This window comes from Hetaerina americana, unplaced genomic scaffold, assembly GCF_022747635.1.
Source record: "Hetaerina americana unplaced genomic scaffold, ioHetAmer1.1.p SCAF_45, whole genome shotgun sequence".
Taxonomy (NCBI): Eukaryota; Metazoa; Arthropoda; class Insecta; order Odonata; family Calopterygidae; genus Hetaerina; species Hetaerina americana.
Window position 1 is genome coordinate 3,143,862 of NW_027287041.1, and position 23,763 is coordinate 3,167,624.

The 23,763-nt window shown below is 39.3% G+C and overlaps 2 protein-coding genes across 4 annotated transcripts in view; one reads left to right on the forward strand and one right to left on the reverse strand.

The window, feature by feature from the left end:
- Positions 1 to 3,287, reverse strand: part of LOC139693210 (zinc finger protein 493-like) — a 32,499-nt gene extending 29,212 nt beyond the window's left edge. Inside the window, exons 1-2 of the mRNA XM_071591313.1 lie at positions 3,016 to 3,287; positions 2,663 to 2,833 (exon numbers count right to left, since the gene is read on the reverse strand). Of these exons, the coding sequence (XP_071447414.1) occupies positions 2,663 to 2,833; positions 3,016 to 3,150 (306 nt within the window). The 5' untranslated portion in view covers positions 3,151 to 3,287. The remainder of the gene's footprint in view (positions 1 to 2,662; positions 2,834 to 3,015) is intronic.
- Positions 3,288 to 8,102: 4,815 nt separating this feature from the next.
- LOC139693240 (zinc finger protein 25-like) lies at positions 8,103 to 22,102 on the forward strand. 3 transcript variants are annotated; one of them, XM_071591347.1, is made up of 5 exons: positions 8,103 to 8,431; positions 8,529 to 8,679; positions 13,341 to 13,461; positions 17,962 to 18,191; positions 21,320 to 22,102. In XM_071591347.1, the coding sequence occupies exons 3-5, from the start codon at positions 13,387 to 13,389 to the stop codon at positions 21,786 to 21,788; spliced, it is 774 nt and encodes a 257-aa protein (XP_071447448.1). In that variant the 5' UTR covers positions 8,103 to 8,431; positions 8,529 to 8,679; positions 13,341 to 13,386; the 3' UTR covers positions 21,789 to 22,102. The 3 variants fall into 3 exon arrangements, with proteins under 3 accessions (XP_071447448.1, XP_071447450.1, XP_071447449.1); XM_071591349.1 differs by having other exon boundaries at positions 21,323 to 22,102; XM_071591348.1 differs by having other exon boundaries at positions 13,350 to 13,461.
- The last annotated feature ends 1,661 nt before the right edge of the window (positions 22,103 to 23,763 follow it).

A 23,763-nucleotide genomic window follows, 5' to 3' on the forward strand; every position in this document is an offset into this window, starting at 1 on the left:
TTCGTGAAGACCATCACAGAACCATTGGTCAACTCTGTGAGATGTCTGGAGTGACATGGAGTTCAATATAGAGGATTCTATCTGAAGATTTGAATATGAAAAGGGTTGCAGCCAAATTTGTCCCTTGCCATCTCACTCGCCAGCTCATACCGCCCTCTCCGTGATGCAGTTTTTCACAAAAATGGTATGACATCGATTGCCCACCCCCCTACTCACCAGATTTAGCTCCCTGTGACTTCTTTTCATTCCCCAGACTCAAAAGGGACATGAAAGGAAAGCGACCTGTGACTACTTTTCATTCCCCAGGTTCAAAAGAGACATGAAAGGAAAGCATCCTGTGACTTCTTTTCATTCCCCAGACTCAAAAGGGACATGAAAGGAAAGCGTACTGTGACTTCTTTTCATTCCCCAGACTCAAAAGGGACATGAAAGGAAAGTCCTGTGACTTCTTTTTGTTCCCCAGACTCAAAAGGGACATGAAAGGAAAGCGTCCTGTGACTTCTTTTCATTCCCCAGACTCAAAAGGGACATGAAAGGAAAGCGTCCTGTGACTTCTTTTCATTCCCCAGACTCAAAAGGGACATGAAAGGAAAGTGTCCTGTGATTTCTTCTCATTCCCCAGACTCAAAAGGGACATGAAAGGAAAGCGTCCTGTGACTTCTTTTCATTCCCCAGACTCAAGAGGGACATGAAAGGAAAGCGTTTTTTCACTGTTTGTGGAGGAGGTAGAACAAAAATTGCTAGGCCTAAGAGGACATCTCGATAAATGAATTTCAGAAATGTTTCGAACGATGGAAGCATCGTTTGGAGAAGTGCATTATGGTCAATGGGGAATACTTTGAAGGTGAACTTAATTTAATGTAAATATATTGAGAACTAAAGAATCTATAACAACATTCCTGTTATTTTTGGGTTCCCCCTTGTATACCATATCCCCTCTCTCAGCCTCAACCATATCCCCTCTTAGTCTCTCCGCACCCTAATTGTCATAGCTCAGGACATCACTCTCCTCCTTATAAACCATAAACACAGCAATCAACAGGAATGTCAATTTGGTAGTTAATGTTAGAGGTCACCCAATAATAAGCCCTTCACGGCATTACATGAATTTCACCCATTAGCAGGGTATTAATAAGGTCAGGGGGTCAAATTCTTTCCCTGTGCCCACCTATGGTTTCCCAGGGTGACATCTGGTACCCTTTTAAGGATCAGACACCACAGGCGAATGGCAGAGGATGACCAGAGAGATGTGTTTAGTAAATGAACCCAGGTCTCCAAGTTGGTAGTTCAATCTCTACCCCTTGACACCCACATCTCTGTCTCCTACTTAAGGTTCCAGTAAATCTAATTCAAATTGGAAAGAAACTTTCTGCATGGATAAAATTTCAAAAAATAAAGACCTAGCAACTGATACAAAATTATCGTTAGATGTACATATAACTGACAGGACTCCATCCTTGTTCTGGTCTAATTGCCACCGAGCAATCATTAGGAGGAAGATATCGATAGGATATACCATCAGTTAGAGGACATAATATGGCATGCATTACTGCACATTACTGCAGGGAATCATTTGATAGTTATGGGGGATAGGAATGCAATGAAAGACAAAGGAATGATGATGGTGATGGGATGGGCTAACTGTGGTTTAGGTACGAGGAATGTCCGCAGCGAAAAAGCAATTGAATTCTGCAGGAGAGGGACAGGGGTTAGACATTTAGTGAGCCAACGAGGGGTTGCCATAGTATTGAATGAAGAAGTAGGAAGAAGCGTAGTCAACATAGCAAAAGGATAGAATAACAGGCAACAGGATAGAATATTACTATTAGAGATAAAAGCAGAACTGACGAACTTGGTCATTCTTCAGGTATACAAGTAATCATGAGGAGGAAGAAGTTAATGGGATATATGATCAGTTAGATGACATAATCGCGTGTGTTCCTGCAGGGAAATATTTGATTGTGATGGGGGATTGAAATTCCCCGGATGGCAAAGGAAGAGATGGTGATGAGGTGCGAGGAAGGACCACAGAGAGAAAGCAATTGAGTCCTGTAGAAGACAGGGGTTAGTCATCACCAACACTTGGTTTGGTTTAAACACCACAAAAGGCATACATATGCTAGGAAAATGCCACATTTCTCAGAATGGTATCTGTTATATAACTCATTATGGTTAGGCAAACATTTAAGAACTAGTTTGAATCATTTGTCAGGATAACATAGGAGTAAATATAAAGTGTTAAATAATAAACCGAGTAAGGGTGAAATTGGTTCAACATAAAAGAAGGCAGACTGATTGTCATTCAACGAATGTCCTGGGATTGATGCTGTTTCAGACCTAATAAATAGAGAAATAGAATTTTTTGCAGCGTCTAAATGATTTTGGTCGTTAATTCTAGTCACTGCATTTATCAAAACTTTTAAAAACAAAGAAAATTTTCACTGGTGATAAATTATCCGAGCATTTAAATTTCGAATGCTTTCATATTTCCCTTCATTGGAGGGATTAGTACTCTCGCCATACTTTAAAATAACTGCCATTCACCATAATTACCGTATTGACGAGAGAATCGTTTTTCTAAAATTTTATCAAAGAAGTTGCATCCTTTTTGGCCAAGATGCCTTCGCAGCTTAAATACTTCAATTTCAAGAGTGAAACTGACCTCCTCTCGATTGGGTATCCAGTCTTTCGTGGCAGGATAGCACTCCTTTTGGATGCGATCATAGAATACAGACAAACACTCGGCACATCGACGCTTAAACAGCCGGAATTCCGTAAGCTTCTCCATGCAAGCAGAACACACCAACCAGGGATAATTTGCATCCTGCACAACCTAATAGAATATGCCATAAACAGCTATTAACAACAGAATGCACCAAACTCCTTCTACTCAAATATCAATGCACATTTTGACAACAGTGTACGGAATATATAAACTACTAAATCATTTAACCGTAGATTTCTTGCAAACGTTATTTTTGACGTAAACACGAATCACAGACAAAGCAAACTTACTTTAACATCTATTAAATCCTCTATAGTCTTCTCCAGCATGAATTGTAATTTACTATTCTCGCCGAAAACATTCATCAACAGTCCGCGACTGCTTAAACACAATCTACAGACTTCAAATTCGGCTTTATCGCACATTCTGAAGGTGCTAACGTACTCCGAATAATTTACTGGACATCCTTTCGATTGGATTAAAAGTATCACGACATCAGTCCCAATTTCCTCGACGTAGTATTAAAAGTTTCTTACACAGGAAATAACCCAATTTAGAGTTGGGCACTTGCATTTCGTACTTCATCGATTCCATTATTTTGAGAAGTTCTGTTGATATTTAATGGATCGATATGGAAAGAGAGAATCTTAATGGGGGTCACCAAACTTTAACAAAGTGTGAACACATTTCATCTGATTGATTACACTTAATCAAGTAATTAGAGCAAGGAAAATCTCGATTAGCCTTTCATTGGGTGGTAATTAGCTGATGGAGTGTCACAGGCATCGTTTAATATTGATATGACATCAGGAAAGAAAAGAATCAGTTCGTCAATGACCCGTTCATTAGTTCCGAAGATTCGGCACAAAAGATTCACAACTGCATTGTTTACGTTTGAAGAATTACCCATTTATATTAGCCATTATTTTTATTTTATTATTACCCATTGAAGTATTTTCCCATCGATAACGCGCATCTAAAACTTCGTGGTTATCATGAATTCGTATTGATACCGCGCGCCCTTTTCCTCATGGATTTTTGAAATGAAATAACTGTAACAGTAGCAGATGTGTATAAAATGGAATACAATTAGAAAGGCATGCTCAGACCTATTAACTTATGCGAGACTTTCTAAATTATTGTTTACATAGGTCTGTAAATATTTGGTTTTTTCAATTTCCATTACATAACGTTCATCATCGTCATTTTTATCGATCGTATGAACATTTTTGGATCATTAAAGCGCGCGTTACCGATGGGAAAATACGGAATACTAAGGATTAGCTGTCGTAGCCAGAGAGAAATGTAAAAATATTATAAGTTCTCCTGTGCCGTTTTTCCATTCCCTTCCTTTCTCAATGCACGTCAAAAATAATTCTTCGAACCCTGGCGAGGTCTCGCCGTTTATAAAAGTTGACATGTGCTGAATTATGAGAAACAAAGATTGTAGCAGGAAAAAATGATAAAATCTGCACTTGGTTAGATTCTTATTTGGGATTGGGTACTCGAAAGTAAATAATTAGAAACCCCTTTATCCAAATTTTCATCTCCCTAGGTAGTCCCAGGGGTCTACTATCGCAAAAAATGTGTTTTTTCGTTAAAAAAAATTTCCTGAGCGATCCTTAGCTTTAAAAAATCCTAAAAAATTCAGGAACATACATTTTTATGTCCAAAAACATTCTATTTTTTTCAGATTATTTGAGTCAAAATTGAGCTCAGGAAAAGCATTTGAATTTTTCAAAGAATTTCTATGGTTACGCAGGTAATTTTTGGCAAACTTCTAAATAATTATTTTTCATGTATTTTTTCCGTTCTTTTGAATGTTGGGGTTAGATTTTTCCCAAAATTTCGAAAAAAAAACATTTTTTCGGTGTTTTCCCCTCATGAACGTCTCAACTGTTTGTAACTCAAATGTTTTTAGCACATACGAGGGCGGTTCAATAAGTACCCGTGTTAGAAATGAAGAAACCATTTTTTTTTTTCAAAAAATTTTCTATTTATTATTCAAAATTGGCCCTTTATTAGAAAGATACACTACACCCAACGTTCCAGCCATTTTTTTGACCCCTCCAAAATACGTCTCTCTCTCTGGGCGATAACTTCCTCGTTTGAGCTAAATTTTTTTCCCGCGAGCCATTTTTTCATGTTAGGGAATAAGAAAAAGTGGCAGGGAGCCAGATCGGGTGAATACGGGGGGTGCGGCAGCAATTCATAACGTAGTTCATGCAGTTTGGCGGCGACAACTCCGGATGAATGTGCTGGTATGTTATAAACAATCGCGGCACCCGTCGTGGGCTGACGATTCGAACAAAAGAGTAGCGTCGATTGACTTAATATAGCAGTTCATTAATAGAAGAGCCTGGCACCTAGAACATTGATGTCGTCAGCGTAGAGCACTTGGAGTACGCTAAGATATATTGATATATTTATTCACCATAGAACAATACATAATTGTATCGGCTTCGTTAAAGATTCAATCAATTTTACAGGTGCATTAGGTGTACGCATGGATCATGCATTTTCAAAACTTTGTAATAGCCAAGAGTAATATTTAACAGGAAAAAAATTGAAATCAAGTAGGTGAATAATGGGTGGTGGTAGTCCAGGGGGTAGAGCATTGGACTGCTGACCGAAGGGACCTGGGTTTGATTCCCGGGCAAGGCACTCTGGACACCTACAACTCCACCCAAGCAATGTGATTTTTCAGGTAGCAGATCTTCCTGGGAAACTATGAAAGGCACAGGGAAAGGAACTGGCCCCCCTTAATACCCTGATGCGTGAATTTCAGACGCCGTCGGGCTTAGTGCTGGGTGAGCTCTATCATCACCCATACCAAACCGACCTTCGGGTTGATTACTACTGTGGCTTATATATGTGTAGTTTAATGTTCTAATTCTATTTTCTGTATACCTTGATGACTATTTCCAATGTCGCATTCGAGATTAATATGAATAAATACACGAATAAAACAATTTCTGTATATTCAATCATTTTTACAGAACTTCTTCAACTCGAGGTAAGTTTAAAATATGCATGAATGTAAACTATTAAGTAAAACTTGAGGAGTCTTTGGAATGAACTCTGTCAATAATCTTAGATTGCCTAGTTATTAAACTTTTAAATGTTCATTTGTGAATCAAATTTCATCGCTATTTTTAGTCAAAACAGTCATGGTTGTCGTGAAAAGTATTCGGTGATATTAAAAGAAAATTGTCATTTCACAATTCATCGTAAATACTGTGGATTATTTCATTATCTCAGGTTTTTCATCGTGTCATCTCTTCCCTGGTCACACTTTCTAGAAGGTCTGTGTTTTATTTGTAATATATCCATCTTCACTCTTTCAAATTTGGTTGTATTTCGAACATATTCCTTATTTTTGAGCTCTTATAAACCAATCTGCTTAATCTTTGTGTGCTCAGATCCAGGGACTCGGTGCAAAAACAGGGGATAATATACAAGGAATGTAAAATAGCATGATTCCCTTAATTTGAATTCAACGTGAGACTAATCTAGGTATATATTAGTACAAATGGCTATGAGTCATGAGAGATGTTTCGCGTCCTTCTAGGAGATACAGCATTATGCTTAGCATCTTAATGTGGGCACAAGCAAGTTTATTGAGCAGTTATTTGTGAAAAAACTAAGTTTCGTATAATCATACGCAACATAAACATAGACAACTGCTTTTGTACAATACCCATAAGTTTTTGAGAGGCGATTATCTCTTTGAGTGAGAATAACACAAAAGATTAATAGTCAAGTGATGGGATAGGTCTTATTTCAACAACTCCAGATACTCTAGATATACATGAATTCTACTGCATCATCATCATGTATCCGTAGTATATTTCCCAAATAATGAAAAACATTGAAAAAATTCGAATACAGTTACGTATTCCAAGAGACAATTCTCAACAAGGTATGAATGTCTGAAAGGAACGTCGTTGCTACCTATTCAAAGTCGTAATGAACTCAAAACGTTTGTCTTTTACAACTCGTGGCTTTATATGCAAGACTGACTTCCAGATATTTTTGCGAGTCGTGGTTTTGAATGCGACATCTGTTCTGTAGGAAGATATGGAATCAGAAAGAGCTTGTGGCAATGGTTCTTCAATCATAAAATAAAGTGATATTGTTAAGTTATTGTGAAGCAGTTTGCGTAAATATGACGAGGGTGACTATACAAATGGAAATTACCTTCTACACTTTGAAATCGCCGCATTTTGATGTATAAATACGTATGAATCTGCTCAAGTAACTGCCCCAGCGATTCTTTAAACATTACTCAAACTTTCAAGCAGTAACCGATCGTATATGCATCAAAACTAATTTCTTCGTGTGATATTAAGGAGCAACCTCGCCAAAAGTATTCAAGAATCAGCACTTTACTGAAACACCGGGAAATATGTTCATTTTTAAATGCCGGCAAGCGGAACGTTGGAACCAATAATCAAAGGAAGGCCTAATCATAAGTTATCATTACTTCCATGAATTTCACATAAAACACTTTGCTACTGTTTGGTTTGCCGTGTGCTAAGCTCGCAACCTTTCGGCATGAGATGATCTCAGTTCATTTCCCAAATGTTTCAATTACTAGTAGTCGGCGGATATTGCGAATATATTCCCTGAATGTCCGTTTAGTTGGAAATTCATTTTGCTATTTCACATCACCGAATGGTCACTCAAGCTAACTGAATGTTTGGTTAGAATATGCGTTCTGCTGGGAATAATCCCAAATTGTGTACATAATTCCATTAGCCCGTGCGGAATTGAAATACTAGGAAGTACGAGAAAGCATCATGATTGCCATGGAAAATCTATACTTTACTTTTCCCAACATGAGTTAATAAGCCTTAACGGGCGAATTTAACAGTTTTGGTTGAATCCAATGGATAAGAACTATCTACCAGAAAAGTTGGGTGGTCCATGTTACGTGGTAACTTTGATAATTGCCAATTAAAAACATTTTGATGACTAACATATTCTATGCATACGCTGTCCATATTATTGTTTGTTTATGTTCGCAGTATTGGTATTGGTCGCAGGAGCGCTGTTTCCACCTTTACGAGACTGTTAACACTGGAATATTTTAAATATTACTTTTATAAACTAATTCAAATAATAGTTGGCAGTCATAATAATTGAATAAATATATTTTCAGTTGAATTTAATCTAAAATTTCACCCAGCATTTAAAGTCCAAAAAATACTGAGGTTGAGACTACAAATGTCGCGTATATGCAATCAGCTGATGTTGTTTTCCTGATGGCGTCTTTGTGTTTATTTCAATGTTCGAAAAATGTCTTTTTCATTGTGTTCTCATGAATTACGCCGAGACTTTGGTCACAGGAGCATTATTCTCGTTGTTTGGTTAACGTGTATGTAATTTTTAATGGCTTTTAGTTAGTTTTAATGACTAATTGTTGTTTCATTGATGTACTTTCCTAATTTGAAAGTGCGTCCTTTTTCGTTGAGTTAATGCTATTTAAGAGAAGTGATCAATTTCGTGGGAGAACATAGAAAATTCCTGTACAAGTTATTCCGACGGGCTAGAGTTAATCATCTGATGTTTGTGCGAAGGGTGATAATGCCAACAGACGAAACTTGAGCTAAGATATATTTTTACCTACTTTCTACACTTTAAGAGGTTTAAGTTTCTAATTGGTTGTATATGCAAGACAAGTTGATATCGAGAAATTCACTGGTAAGGCTGAATTGTTGTTGGAAGTTCAAATAAATTGATAATTCTTGGTGGAAAAGTTAATCGTTTACCGCCACAATGTTTTCTTCCATGTTTTCAGGTGGATTACAGGAAGTTTGTATGAAATAAGAGGATGTTAGAGCGGCCCAGTTAGTATTACGAGTGTTTGAATTTGTGGTTAATGAGGAAATGCATTTAGTTTTGAAATCGAGTGAAGGCGTCCACCGAGTTGGAAGCCAGGATTGAAAGAGGTTAGTATCATATCAAGCGAATAGATGTGTTTTTATGTACTTTATATATGTACGTAAATTATTGAATGTGTTAATCTGAACGCTCAATCGTATAAGAAAATGTATATCCCAGATTATTTTGTCATACGTTTTGAAATAATTCTATTCATGTTCGTTTCCGTGTATTTTAATTCTTTTGTACATGTAAATGCCAGCATTCACCTTAATTCATGTGACGAGTTAGCACTCGATGAGTTTTGAGTAACCCATGTACAAATGACATTAATGTGTACTTAAATGGATATGCGTCTATAGAACTGTGTCTGTTTGATTAATTTGATTTTCTTATTTTAAATTCTTATTTTTAGTGTTCAATTCTCTTCTTTTAGTGCTACGTTACGTAGGTTTTGTTAACTTTTTCCCGTGCTGAACCAGTTTATTTTGAATTTATAATCTTATTACTGTTCTACCATTCCAGTTTTGCTATAGTTGTCTTACTTCTAATTTTCGTTCAACTTTAAACAATTAAGCATGTTTCTCTGAAGAGTTTAGGTGTCTACCTGCACAGGAGATTACATCATCATGAATAGTAATGTTTTTCTGGATATATTTAGAAATTTCTGCCATAGTTCTCTTCGTTTTTAATAGCCCCGCAATTTTCGCACGAATTCAAACTATAATGCATGCGTCTAGAAAGTGTCTAGGAGTCTACCTACCATAGAGATTATATTTTCATGAATAATAATGTTTTTGCAAATGTTTTTTTGCAAATTATGTCATATTTCTTCTTTATAAAACATCCCTGCAATTTTCGCACAAATTCCAACAATTAGGAATGCCTCTCGATGGGGTTTAGGAGTCTAAAATACACATGAGATTACGTTATCATAAATAGTAATTATGTTTTTGTGTGTATTTTTTGTAAATTCTGCCGTATTTCTCGTTTTTTTTACAAAAGTATCGCAATTTTCGCATTAATTCAAACAATTATGTACGTCTCACGAAAGGGTTTAGAAGTCTTAAGTACATATGAGATTACATTTTCATGAATTATAATTTTCGCAGATATTTTTTGCAATTTCGGCCATTTATCTCCTCTTTAAAATAACCCTGCAATTTTTCACAAATTCAAACAGTTGCGTATGCCTCTCGATAAGGTTAAGTAGTCTAAAATACTCATGAGATTAAATTTACATGAATACTAATTATGTTTTTGCATGTATATTTTGCAAATTTTTAGCCGTATTTCTCTTTTTTAAAATAGCTCGGCAATTTTTGAATGCATACAAACTAACGTGCATGTCTCTCTCAAAAGGTTTAGGAGTCTACCTAAACTTGATCACATTTTCATGGATAATAATTAGTCTGAATACACATGAGAATACATTTTCATGTGTAGTAATAATGCTTTGGCATATATTTTTGCAAATCCTAGCATTTTTTCCCCTTGTAAATAGCCCTGTACACATTAGATTACATTTCCAGGATTCAAACCCGGGTCATCTGCATGGGAAGCCAGAATGTCATGAGGTAGCACTCAATAGTTTTGAGTAGTCCACGTACAAATGAGATTAATGTCTAAAATTGTAGAACTGTATTTGTCTGCTTAATTTAATTTTTCTTAAGTGTTAATTCTTATTTTCTAGTCATCGTATACATTAGATTACAGTGTAATGAATAAAAATTATGTTTTTTTGGATATTTCTGGCAACTAAGCCTTTTTATTCTTTTTAAGAATGTCTCTCTAAAAGGGGTTTGAGGAGTCTTACCTACCATAGAGATTACATTTCCATGAATAATAATGTTTTGGCATACAGGGTTCATCCGGAAAATAAGTGTACTGAGCTCAGGAAAAAAATTTTATTACACTTTTACATATCTTAAGCTAATATTCCTCAAAATAGGACCCTTGTGAGTTGATACACTTGTTCCAGCGGGGTTCCCATTCCTGGAATGCTCCCTCGAAGGCATCATCGGGAACCTCTCGAAGACTCGTCGTCGACCTCTTCTCTGCCCTCCACGAAAATCTTGTGCCACCGAAAGATCATGTTTCTGGACATGGCTGACTCCCCGTAAGCCTGGTTAATCATACCGACAGTTTCGGTAGACGATTTCCCAAGCTTTACCGCAAATTTGATGGAATAACGCTGCTCCAAAAACTTCGGCATCGCGTTCCGTGACGTGGGTCGAGCGTGGAGGTTCGCGTTAACAGAGCTCCTCACTACACCACAGCTCAGAGCCGACTGCCTTTTTCAGCGTCGCTTGCCAACATACCCCCCTCCAATCGCAGCCCGTCAGAGCAGTGCTGGGCGCGCCTGGAGCGGTGCGCCCAGCCCAGGAGTCAGTACACTTATTTTCCGGACGAACCCTGTATATTTTTTTGCAAATTCTGTCATATTTCTTTTCTATAAAATATCCCTTCAATTTTCACACAAAACCAAACAATTAGGAATGCCTAGGAGAGTCTAAAATACTCATGAGATTACATTTTCATGAATAGTAATTATGTTTTTTCTAATGTATTTTTTTTGCAAATTCGGCCAAATTTTTCGTTTTTAAAATAGCCTGGCAATTTTGGCACGAATACAAACTGTAATGCATGTCTCTCTCAAAAGGGTTTAGGAGTCTACCTACACAGGAGATCACATTTTCATGAATAACATGTGTTTTTGCTGATAATTTTTGCAACATTTTCCATATTTTACTTATTTTTAAATAGCCCTTCGATTTTCACGTGAATTCAAACAATTATGCATGGTCTGAAAAAGGTTTTAGAAGTCCACCTACCATAGAGATTGATGTGTGCATGAATATGCACAGTATTTGTGAATGCAACCAAAACCAAAGTGTCTGTAACAGTTGTTCATTAATATTCAACGTATCTTTCAAAAGACGTCTGTTGACTTCTCTCATAGATGTTGACTTGAGTCTATAGAGAATTTAATCCCTCGGAAGTTGATGAGGAACGATGGTTCAAATGATCCGCAATGAAGTCCGCAACTGCACGCAATGATGCCAATATTTTTCGTCTCTGAAACATGAAATGAGGAAAAGAAGTACTGAGCATGCAATTGAAGACCGTTCTCTTTGCTTATGTTTCTCATTACACTTGAAAGAATCTCCCAAATCAGTTACTTCAATTATTTTCCGATCCCCTTGCTCGTACCTTGATATTGGTGCCAGGTATCATAACGTACGATGCACCAAGCGGTCCTCTCTTGCTTTCATCATCGTTTGGCTTTTGCCCCGGATGCTAAATTAAAATTGGTGCTGAGTTAATCAAGTTTAGGAAGTGTAAATGTCCATCTATGCAGTGGTCTATGGCTTAATGTCCCTTTTGAGTCTGTGGAACAGGAAGAAGTCACAGGACGCTTTCCTTTCATGTCCCTTTTGAGTCTGGGGAATGAGAAGAAGTCGCAGGATGCTTTCCTTTCATGTCCCTTTTTTAAGTCTAAGGAATGAAAAGAAGTCACAGGACGCTTTCCTTTCATGTCCCTTTTGAGTCTGGGGAATGAAAAGAAGTCACAGGATGCTTTCCTTTCATGTCCCTTTTGAGTCTGGGGAACGAAAAGAAGTCACAGGACGCTTTCCTTTCATGTCCCTTTTGAGTCTGGGGAACGAAAAGAAGTCACAGGATGCTTTCCTTTCATGTCCCTTTTGAGTCTGGGGAATGAAAAGAAGTCACAGGACGCTTTCCTTTCATGTCCCTTTTGAGTCTGCGGAATGAAAAGAAGTCACAGGATGCTTTCCTTTCATGTCCCTTTTGAGTCTGGGGAATGAAAAGAAGTCACAGGATGCTTTCCTTTCATGTCCCTTTTGAGTCTGGGGAACGAAAAGAAGTCACAGGACGCTTTCCTTTCATGTCCCTTTTGAGTCTGGGGAACAAAAAGAAGTCACAGGACGCTTTCCTTTCATGTCCCTTTTAAATCTGGGGAACGAAAAGAAGTCACAGGGCGCTTTCCTCTCATGTCCCTTTTGAGTCTGGGGAATGAAAAGAAGTCACAGAACGCTTTCCTTTCATGTCCCTTTTGAGTCTGGGAGTAGTAGTTTTAAGGGGAGGCGACCGACAGCTAAGGTCATTTGCGCCATAGGGGATGGACAGGAAAGGATGGAGAGAAACCCGGCGTCGGCATTAGCCTACTCTTTACGAAAGGGGCCAAGGGGTCCGCAGTTTAACGTCCCATCCGACGGACGGCGTACTCACTCAAAGTGCCCTCCACAAAGCACCTCAAGTAGGGATCGAGATACCTCTGAAAAATATTCAACACCGCCGGGATTTGAACCCGCACCCTCAGGGTGGGAAGCCAGTATGTTAGCCCCCGCACCATCTCGATCCCCTTTTGAGTCTGGGGAACGAAAAAAAGTCACCGGACGCTTTCCTTTCATGTCCCTTTTGAGTCTGGGGAATGAGAAGAAGTCACAGGATGCTTACCTTTCATGTCCCTTCTGAGGCCCATTGGGCTCTCCAAACCTGCAAAATTTAAAAATCCCTTTATTTTCTGAGTGCATTCGTACACTCGGTATGCCTTCTGCTTTGGTAGTATTCAGACTATGAGTCTTCCACTTATCTCACTCTGTGAACTACTAATGGAGTTGTGTATTGGTTTGTTAATAGCAGGTAGGAGTATGGTTGCGTGTATGTCTGTGTGGTATACTAAGTAAAACATTTAAATATATTTCAGTTTTTCCAGGTTTGAGGCGGATTTGCACGAAGGAAACGCTGATGCAATGTCAAGCAAGGAGGGAGACTCGGTGGGCACCAGTTGTCGACGGCCCTGGCCATCAAACCACGAGAATGGGGAGGTGAGTGAGTGAATGTGACATTGTGGAGGGCCAGCCTGGACGTATCAAGCTTTCGGTACCGTTACAGAGAGTCTGGTTGATGGGGTGGGTTTGAGACCTTTAAAGAACGCAATAGGTTGTGGAATTTGTTGAAGGGTACCGAGGGCACTTTCCCTATCGCCTCTCATGCATACCAACATACAAGTATATCATTCCAAACCGACTTGTTTCAATAATTATGAGGGTGGTCTAAAAAGTTTCAGACCTAACAAGGATACAAGACATTTTTCCTGAATTTTTTTTTATTTTTCCACTTACAAAGGGCGGTTCAATAAGTACCCGTGTTAGGAATGAAGAAACCATTTATTCAAAAACAATTTTTTTAATTTTTCAACATAGCAGTCCCCTTTATTAGAAAGATACATTTCTCCCACAGTTCGGGCCATTTTTTTAACTCTTCCAAAAGGTTAGTATTTGTCGAACTCTCTCGAAAATACGCCTGTCTCTTGGCGATAACTTCCTCGTTTGAGCTAAATTTTTTCCCCCGAATCATTTCTTCATGTTAGGGAATAAGAGAAAGTCGCAGGCAGCCAGATCGGGTGAATACGGGGGGTGCGGCAGCAATTCATAATGTAGTTCATGCAGTTCATGAAGTCACAGGCAGCCAGATCGGGTGAATACGGGGGGTGCAACTGCAATTCATAGCATAGTTCATGCAGTTCATGAAGTCACAGGCAGCCAGATCGGGTGAATACGGGGGGTGCAACTGCAATTCATAAGGTAGTTCATGCAGTTCATGAAGTCACAGGCAGCCAGATCGGGTGAATACGGAATGTGCGGCAGCAATTCATAACGTAGTTCATGCAGTTTGGCAGTGACCACTCCAGATCAGCTTGTTGTCCACTGTAAGCAATCGCGGCACCCATCGGGCAAGACAATTTTCTCATTTTGCACACTTATTCATGTAAAATATTAATTGCCGTTCTGGTCGACACACCTCCCACGGCCTCTGCTACTTCGTGCACTTTCATTCGTTGATCAGCGAGATTCATGGCGTGGACTTTTTGAATGATTTCCTCGGTGTAACCACGTCTGCCATGGGTGTCCTGGTCGCTCCTCATTCAAAAATAGATGTTCTACCACGTTTAAATTCGTTGAACCAATATCTAAGTGTGGCCATAGATGGCAAAGTGAAGTGTCCCTATCCAACAGCATCCAATTTTGCTTTTATCTCCTCGCATTTTATTCCAATCCAAAAACACAAAAAGCGAACCACTGAATGATACTGCTCTTTTTTCATCTTCAAGCGAAAATCACGAAGCACACATCTTACACTAAAATGGCTGCCAATTCCAAACTAACCTTTAAATCAGTCTGAAATTTGTTTTACCATCGCTTGATAGATGGCAGCACACGATGATAGCATAAACTTCCCTCAGGAATGCCCTTTGGTCATCAAACACGGGTACTTATTGAACCCTTGTCGTAATCTTCTCGTAACTCTGTCCACACTTCTCTCAGCGATGCACCTATCTAGGTAACTTGTCCAAATAGTACTCGGTGTGTTTCTCTACATAATAATTGTTCACGAATGGTTATTTCCTCTTCATTTGACGGAAAATCTCTGTCCTCCGAGGGCAATTTTTAGATGAGGGAACCAAGAGAAGTCACGTTAGGCTAGATGTGTTGAGTAAGACGGATGGTCAAGCAGTTCAAGCTGTAATTCTTGGATTTTCGCCATTGGCAACTGCTGAAGTGTGAGACCGTGCGTTGTCTTGGTGAAACAGGATTTTTTTTTCCCCAAATGTGACCGTTTTTCTGCAAGTTCTGCCTTCAGCTTGTCAAGCAATGATGTGTAGCAAGCTTCTGTAATGGTTTTTCCTTTTTGAAGATAATCTATTAAAATAACTCCATGTCTATCCCAAAAAAACAGTCTCCATCACTTTACCAGCCAAAATAATAGATTTGGCTGTCCACTTTTTGCATCCTCGTAGGCAGCTTTTTAATACCAGCATCGTACCTTTCTCCCACCACGTCATGAAGCCAACTGACGACTGCTTCTCCGATGTATATAAATTCATCCTGCCATTAAGTGGAAGTGTACAGTGAGAAGTGTATTATGGACATCAAATACGTGCATCTGAAGTGGTGCTGGGAGTTTTTTGATGGCCGGGAAAACGTCCTACCATGAGCAGTGGTCTATGGGTCTACGGCCCGTGTTTGCCAGTGGAATCAACAACGGTGGCTCCAATTGACGAGATGGAGGGCAATAACCAGAGGGAAATACCCTTCATTTAGATAAAGGAAGGCCTTAATGAATGAAGAGAGAGAGAGTGGTTACTTCTCCGTGCTGCAGAATATTGTGTGTCAGAGTTCAATCAGTTACAAACAAGGTGTCTCCTCACTTTAAGGAGTGGGTTTGCATATCATAATACAATGCATGTCCAAGTGTCTTAACATCAAACGACCACCCTACTCAATGAATTCGGCCGATGGGATATATCATCGACCCCCCTCCTCACAGCCCGGAGGACGTTGCCCCCCCATGCGACTAACACTTGTTTCTCACTCTCAAATGAACACCTTAAGAGGACAGAAATTCAAGTCAGACGAGGAAAAATGCAAGAAGCAGTTGTCTCAGTTAGCTTTGTGCGACGAGGTTGGAGAAAGGTACGAAGCTGGTATTTAAAAAGCTGCTTACAAGGATGCAAAAAGTGATTGATCGTCAAGGCGACTATGCAGAAAAATAGCTAAATGCCCAAGCTTTCCTATGATGTACGCAAAGTTGAGAGACTAAATATGATTTTTCATGAAAACAAAAAATAGGTGACCTTACTTTTTGAATCATTCTTGTATATGTAATAGAAAATATCTGCAAGTTCTGCCCTCAGCTTGTCAAGTAATTATGCGTAGCATGCTCTTGTGATGGTTTTTCATTTTTGAGATAATCTATTAAAATAACTCCATGACTATCCCAAAAAAACAGTCTCCATCACTTTCCCAGCCGAAAAAATAGTTTTTGCTTTTTCTTGAGCCGGTTCCCCCTTTGCAATCCACTGCTTCGACTGTATTTTTGTTTCAGGAATATAATGGTGTATCAAAGTTTCATCTACAGTAATTAATTGGTGCCAAAACTCGAATTTATTGTGCCAAAACTGTGCCAACAGAGCTTTGGAAATGTTTATTTGAACACATTTTCGGTCTAATGCGGCATCCAACGTGTGGACATCTTTCTAATGCCTAAGTGTTGATTTAATACAGGGTCGCACCCAAAAGTAGTAGGACTGATTTTTTTACAAGAATTTCATTGACGATATACTTACATCGACTTAATAATCTTCTAAGTGTGCTCCTTGAGCTGCTGCACACTTGGTATAACGTTGCTCCCATTCCCCGTACGCCTGCTGGAAATTTTCTTTGGGGATGCCGTAGTGATGACCTTCATTGAACCCTCTTGAACGGCCTTTATCGAGTCAAAACATCGTCCCTTGAGCTGTCTTTTCATCAGGAGGGAAGAAAAAGAAGTCCGGTGGTGCCAGATCGGGAGAATAGGGCGGGTGTGGCAACGCCGTATTTGGCCAGGAGCTGTCTGACGACGAGCGCCCCATGGCAGAATTTTCGGCACCATCCTGGCGCACACCTTGCGCATGGCCAAATCCTGTGAAATAATGCGTTGGACATTGGATGCAGACAGACCCAACTGGTCTTCAATTTCTTCACTGGTTAAGCGTCGGTCTGTGTTCAGCAGTGTCCTCACTCTGTCCACATTCGTGTCGGTTCTTGCCGTCTGGAGCGATGGTCGTCGTCGATTTGTTTAAAGAGGGTAGGGAGCTCGTTGAAGACGACCATCGCTCCAGACGGCCATCGACGGCAAGAACCGACACGAATGTGGACAGAGTGAGGACACTGCTGAACACAGACCGACGCTTAACCAGTCCAGAAGAAATTGAAGACCAGTTGGGTCTGTCTGCATCCAATGTCCAACGCATTATTTCACAGGATTTGGCCATGCGCAAGGTGTGCGCCAGGATGGTGCCGAAAATTCTGCCATGGCGCGCTCGTCGTCAGACAGCTCCTGGCCAAATACGGCGTTGCCACGTTGCCGCACCCGCCCTATTCTCCCGATCTGGCACCACTGGACTTCTTCTTCTTTTCCCTGATGAAAAGACAGCTCAAGGGACGACGTTTTGACTCGATAAAGGCCGTTCAAGAGGCTTCGAGGAGGGTCATCACAACGGCATCCCCAAAGAAAATTTCCAGCGGGCGTACGGGGAATGGGAGCAACGTTATACTAAGTGTGTAGCAGCTCAAGGAGCATACTTTGAAGATTATTAAGTCGATGTAAGTATATCGTCAATGAAATTCTTGTAAAAAAATCAGTCCTAAAACTTTTGGATGCGACCCTGTATTTCTAAATGATCGGAGACCTTACTTTTGGGAATACGCTCATATTATTTGTGTATGATGTACAAGAATGTTTCCATGTCTGGCAGATGTGGTCATCCCTTTGGTTCTCCGCAGGGTGAGGGTGTGAAGGACAGTCTGGCCGTGCCGGTTGTCGCGAGCTATGCCATAATCAACGGTGAGGAGGGAGGGGAAGGCGATAGGAAGGCCACTGCTCCATCTCGAGAGCTGTTTCATGGTCACTCTGCCGCCATGAGTGGAGAAGAGACCCTTCCCCCAGAGGGCGTCCCACAGATGCACTTCAAGCAGGAACCCAACCTGGAAAACCTACCGGCTGAACAACGCAGGTAATCTCTCACAATCAAAGGTTGCCACTCGGACAATAAGTTCCTCTGAATCGTGTTGCTTCTGTCAAGGATCTTGGTGTATTAACTGATCGCAAACTAAATTTCTCAGGTCATATCAAAGCAGTTAAATGCAAAGCCATGTCTCTTCTAGGACTACTTTACTGCTACACAGAAATAAAAGATGTACAATCTCTAACCGCATATTTCTCAACCATTATCTTACCATTAATTACCTACTGCTCCCCTATATGGTCCATGTCTGCCCTATCTAACCTTAATACCCTTAACACGATAACAAATATTTTCAGTAAAATTGTCAAGTACAGAGTCCCCCATCTTCGGGACTCGCCCACTGAATCACTTCTTCCCTCGCTCCCGATTTGTAATCTCTCCACTCTACGTCTAAAATCCGATTTAAAACTCATGCATAACACCCTTAACTCCATTAACGACTGTCCTGAACTAATTTCCCTTATCAATTTCAGAGTTCCCCCCCGAGTTACCCGCGATCACTCTTTATTCCACCAACCCGTTCCCAGATTGTCCCTCACCAAACGGTCCCTTTTCTTCCGTCTCCCCGCTTTACTGAATTCCCTTCCCGAAAGTATTGACCCCCTCTCACTCCCAGCCAACACATTTATAAACCTTTCTCTGACACATCTCTCACACCTCCCTCAATAGTATAGTCTTGTTGATGTTTGTATGTTTGTGTCCTTATATGTTGCTGTTATACGTGTCACTGTAAATTGGCAATCCTGCTGTATGTGCACAATTTTTTACTTAATAAATGAATAAATAAATAAAATAAATAAATAAGTCACATCAACACTGACTAAGTAGGCTTAATCTCAGAACTAGATCAAGTGCAACGAATAGCGGTTAGGTTTGTGTATCTTTGCCACAATTTCAGAATGTAAAAATCCTTTTGCCTTGACCCGGGATTCGAATCGGGTTCCCTCAAATGTCCGGCCGAATTGCTTCAGCCCAGTTAAGCCATTTGATCCTATGGTTAATTGAATTTTTTCACCATAGTTCTCTCAACAAAGTCTTAAGGGCTCTTGTAACTATGTCCTTCAGGAAGAAACTGAAGTCAGGGACTCCCAAGTACCCTCTTTCGAGGTAATACTGAATTAGACCTGTTAAAAATACTTCTGTACCTCCAAGGCCGATAGATGTTCAGTTTATCTCGTGCCAGAACAGAGAACAAGGTTGGGAAGACAAGAAGTCCAGAAAGTCAATTGGAAATGCAGTCATAAATGACTTTAATTGTGGTTTCCAAGTTCCTTGAGGCTGTTTCAATCCTTAGACATGTCTCCTGGTTGTCTTAGCCTCCAGCCATTGGTTGATTCAGAGAGAATGATGCATGCCTTGTATATTTATCGATTTCCCTTATTTCTTCCCCTCAACCAATTAGCCCTCTTAGTGCGGTGGGGATTCCATGGGTACTTAGTGAGAAGTGCGAAGGGTAATTTAAGAAAATGTATCACCTTAGGAAAAAAAATATTATGGAGTTATTTGTTTAGATATCCATATACAGTGTTTTTTATTTTAAAATAAAATATTGTAGAAAATAATGATGGTTTACATTTACATCATCTGAAAAATAAATGTAATTATTACAGTATTATAAATTTGAAGAATATTTTTTTAGTAGAAATATTTCGATTTTTTAGACACAATACTAATATTTTTTTAAAACATTTTTCATTAAAACTACAATATTTAAATATGACAAAGAATCAAAAAGACATGCAGAAAATATTATAAATAAATAAAGAAAAACCAGTGAATTGCAAATTTTTTTGTCAGCCTCTGCATAGTTTGATTTTGTTGAAAAGGCTGATCTCACCTGAGTCAAAAATTGGGACTTTTCCCCGTTCCTTGAGACTGCGGCAATGTGCTTACAATCTAAAGGCAGGAAACAACCAAGTTCTAACTCGGAGAGAACTGCTGACAATGTAATCCAATACACAGGGCGCAAATGATTAGATAGGATGGATGGCAAGAGAAACCAAAATGATTACAAAGCAGTGCTCTCATTTCCATCGTCTCAACAAAGTCTGAATAAGCAGTTATATATCAACACCACCACACCATAACACATTCAAGAGATTACAGATGAAAACAGATTAGTAGCCTTTCAGTGGCTTTTCATAGTGGAAAGACCACTCAGAAAAAAAACGAGCAAACAATTAGGCTGAGCTTCCCGACATGTACAAAACTGAACCTAAAATTATAGTAAGAATTATACTTTTTGAAAAGCAATTAAAATTGCTAATAAAAAATTAAAAAATGTGTTATATAATTGTATGGAATTCACCCTATCGATAGCACAAAAACCATAAATTATTAGAGAAAAAACCATAAGTTACAGCTATTTAAAGAATAGCCTACACAAGAGCCGATATATATCGACCCGCCGCACTTTTCGCCAGGGATACAAAAGCCGATATATCGACCCGCCGCACTAAGAGGGTTAACAGAAGTATCCTGCAAGTATTTCTACTTATAATTATTTATACTATACTAATGAATAATGGCAGAGCAGAAACACTGACTTTATTTCACGACCATTCAATTGAATTACTGTAATATTATTTTGTATATATTCACAATCAAGACCAATGGTTGCCATTTACTTTTCCACATTAAAATCCAATGACATTGTACGGATTCCCGAAAGAAATTGTATTTACGATGAAGCGTCAGAGGCCAAAGAAACAACAAGTGTATTTAAGGTAATTTAAAAGGTACGGAGAGCGTTTTATTGTTGGAAGAGATTAGTTAAACCAGCCTCATTGTTCTGAGTACTTGTTTCCAAATTCTTGCCCACTTGTCGAGAATTGATAAGGGCACAAAATGATTATTTATAATGTTAAATTACTGATTAGGGTATTTTTCGTTGAGTTTTCAAGGCTTTTTCTAACGTTACGAAGAAACAATGTCTGTTTTTAAGGTGTTACAGACCAAAGGACACTGTATGGCCATAACGTTATGTCTGAGAGGTGTGGCAATGCCGTGGTTGAGCCGTTTGATAGATAGAAAGCCGAGGGCTTTTGTTAGAAGCATTCTAATATGCCGTAGCACTTACTAATATAAATTTCTTCCCCTCACCTCTTTGTTGATAGCAGCCGCAACGAGAAATCATATGAATGCAAGGTCTGCGCACGCAACTTCGAGACGGCCGCAAGGCTTAAGTCTCACCGTGCCGCAAACGCATGCCACGCACCATATGCGTGCCGTCTCTGCTCGAGGGAGTTCCACCGTGCCAACGAGCTAGCGGAACATGCCGAAGCGGCACATGCCGACCCGAGGATGTGCGTACTCTGCGGCCGACTCCTCTCGCGCAAGGACAAGTTGGAGAATCACGTCAGGACGCACACGGGAGAACAACCGTTTGAGTGCAAATTCTGCCTGAAGCGGTTCTCGCGCCGGGATCGGTTCAATGAGCATGAGAAGCTTCACCGCGGTATCTCTTTCAAGTGTGGGGAGTGCCAGAAGTGCTTTTCGCGCCGGGACAAGATGAAGGAACACTTTCAACGGTCCCACCATGACCGAAGTGAGGATTGTGAGTGGTACGGTGGTACACTGAGGTGAACCATGCATACCGCATTGGTCCGCGTGCCATAATAGTGTAACACTGCAAGGCGGTAGCTGTGCACGGAGGTGTAAGTGGGCTCTGTGCCGCATATATTGGTTTTAAAAGCGGAACGGAATCACTGTCCGTGCTGATGAGTAAGGTTTGAAGTGGTTTTTTGAACTCCTGCGAGAAATATTGTTGAAATAAATGAGGTTTAGTAGGCTGTTGTCCGTCTGTTGTGTGATTTTGTATTGCAGAGGTATGATGGGCAACTTTCAATGATTTCTAAAGAAAATAATTGTTATAGAAACTCAAATGCGCAGATATATATATATATATATATATATATATATATATATATATATATATATATATATATATATATATATATATATATGTGTGTATATAATATATATATATATATACATAAACCATAAACACAGTAATCAACCCTGGAAGGTCTGTTTGGTATGGGTGATGGTAGAGTTCACCCAGTACTAAGCCCTATTTACGGCGTGTGAAAATGCACACATCAGGGTATTAAGGGGGGCCAGTTCCTTTCCCTGTACTGGTTATGGTTTCCCAGGAATATCTGGTACACCAAAAATCACTTTACCTTGGGTGTAGCTGCAGGTGCCCAGAGTGCCTTGCCCAGGAATCGAACCCGGGACCCTCTGGTCAGTAGTCTAACTCTACCCACTGGACCACTGCGACCCATATATATATATATAAATATATATATATATATAATTTATATATATATGTCTATATATAAAAATATATTAATATATGTATGTGTATATATATATATATATATATATATATATATATATATATATATATATATATATATATATATATATATGTATATATATATATATATATATATATATATATATATATATATATTTATAACAGCGTGATAAAACTGGTTGGGAGATGTGGTGGGGGGTCTGCCCTTCCAACTTAGCCAGTCGTCAGTTTGCTGCGAGCAGTTTGATAGCTCCATCATGAAAGTAATGTACATAATTTTTTTGTTACGCAATCATCCATGGGAGGGAGATGTGGTGGGAGGTCTGCCCTTCCAATGCACCCAATCATCAGTGTGCTCCGAGCAGTCTGAGTGGTAAGACATGCCTCCATGTGAGGTGTGTGTTACGCTTGAGCAGCGAAAGCTCCATGTTTTGCCTGTAACTTGGAAAGAATGCAAAAAAAACATTCCAGATGCTTCGAGAGACCTTCAAGGACGACTGCATTTCAAGGTTATAGTCCAGGAGTTGGCATAAGGCTGTTAAAAACCCTGATTCCAAACCGCTGACCAACCAATAACCAACAAACATACCCAAGTATTCCTTTTTGCCAATTCGCCACAAAGTAAGGTGTTTCTTGGAGCTGTCAAACATGCTCTCAAGATTTCTCCAGGTAATTGAGCCTTCAAACCAATCGCAGGCATGCTGTAAATTACTGCCACAGGTGGACAGGTGTATAGTAATTAGGATTTATTGCTTCTGATTAACTGTTTCGGGTATTTTTACGCAATGGGCCTTGGGAGGGTTCGATCTCCCATGAATTCCCTCTGGACATTTCATCATGTTTGCAATTTTTTTTTATTTAAACGAAAGTCCAGTTGTGAAAAGGTTGTTGAGGCATTGGATATCAAAATGGAATGCGGGTGTGAATTGTGAATGTTTGTGTTGACGAGGACATGGTTATTTTTCTTGGTATATATGTATATATATATATATACAAATGTGTATGTTTTTGTAATGCAATCTTTTATCCTGTGAAATAAGACAACGAAGGGTAATAAACTATGTAAGGATAAACTTTTCCTCTTATAACAATTTCTTTTGTGAGTAAAAAAGTATATTGAAAGATTATTTGAATTGTTTTATTATGTTTTGTTATGTATGGATGTGTGTGTGTATGTGTGTATATATATATATATATATATATATATATATATATATATATATATATATATATACACAT

Excerpts from the sequence above, each read along its gene's own strand:
- LOC139693240 (XM_071591347.1), top strand. The coding sequence starts at position 13,387 with ATGTCAAGCAAGGAGGGAGACTCGGTGGGCACCAGTTGTCGACGGCCC. Across the intron at positions 13,462-17,961 it reads CAAACCACGAGAATGGGGAG|GGTGAGGGTGTGAAGGACAG; the intron begins GTGAGTGAGTGA and ends GGTTCTCCGCAG. Across the intron at positions 18,192-21,319 it reads CTACCGGCTGAACAACGCAG|CAGCCGCAACGAGAAATCAT; the intron begins GTAATCTCTCAC and ends CTTTGTTGATAG.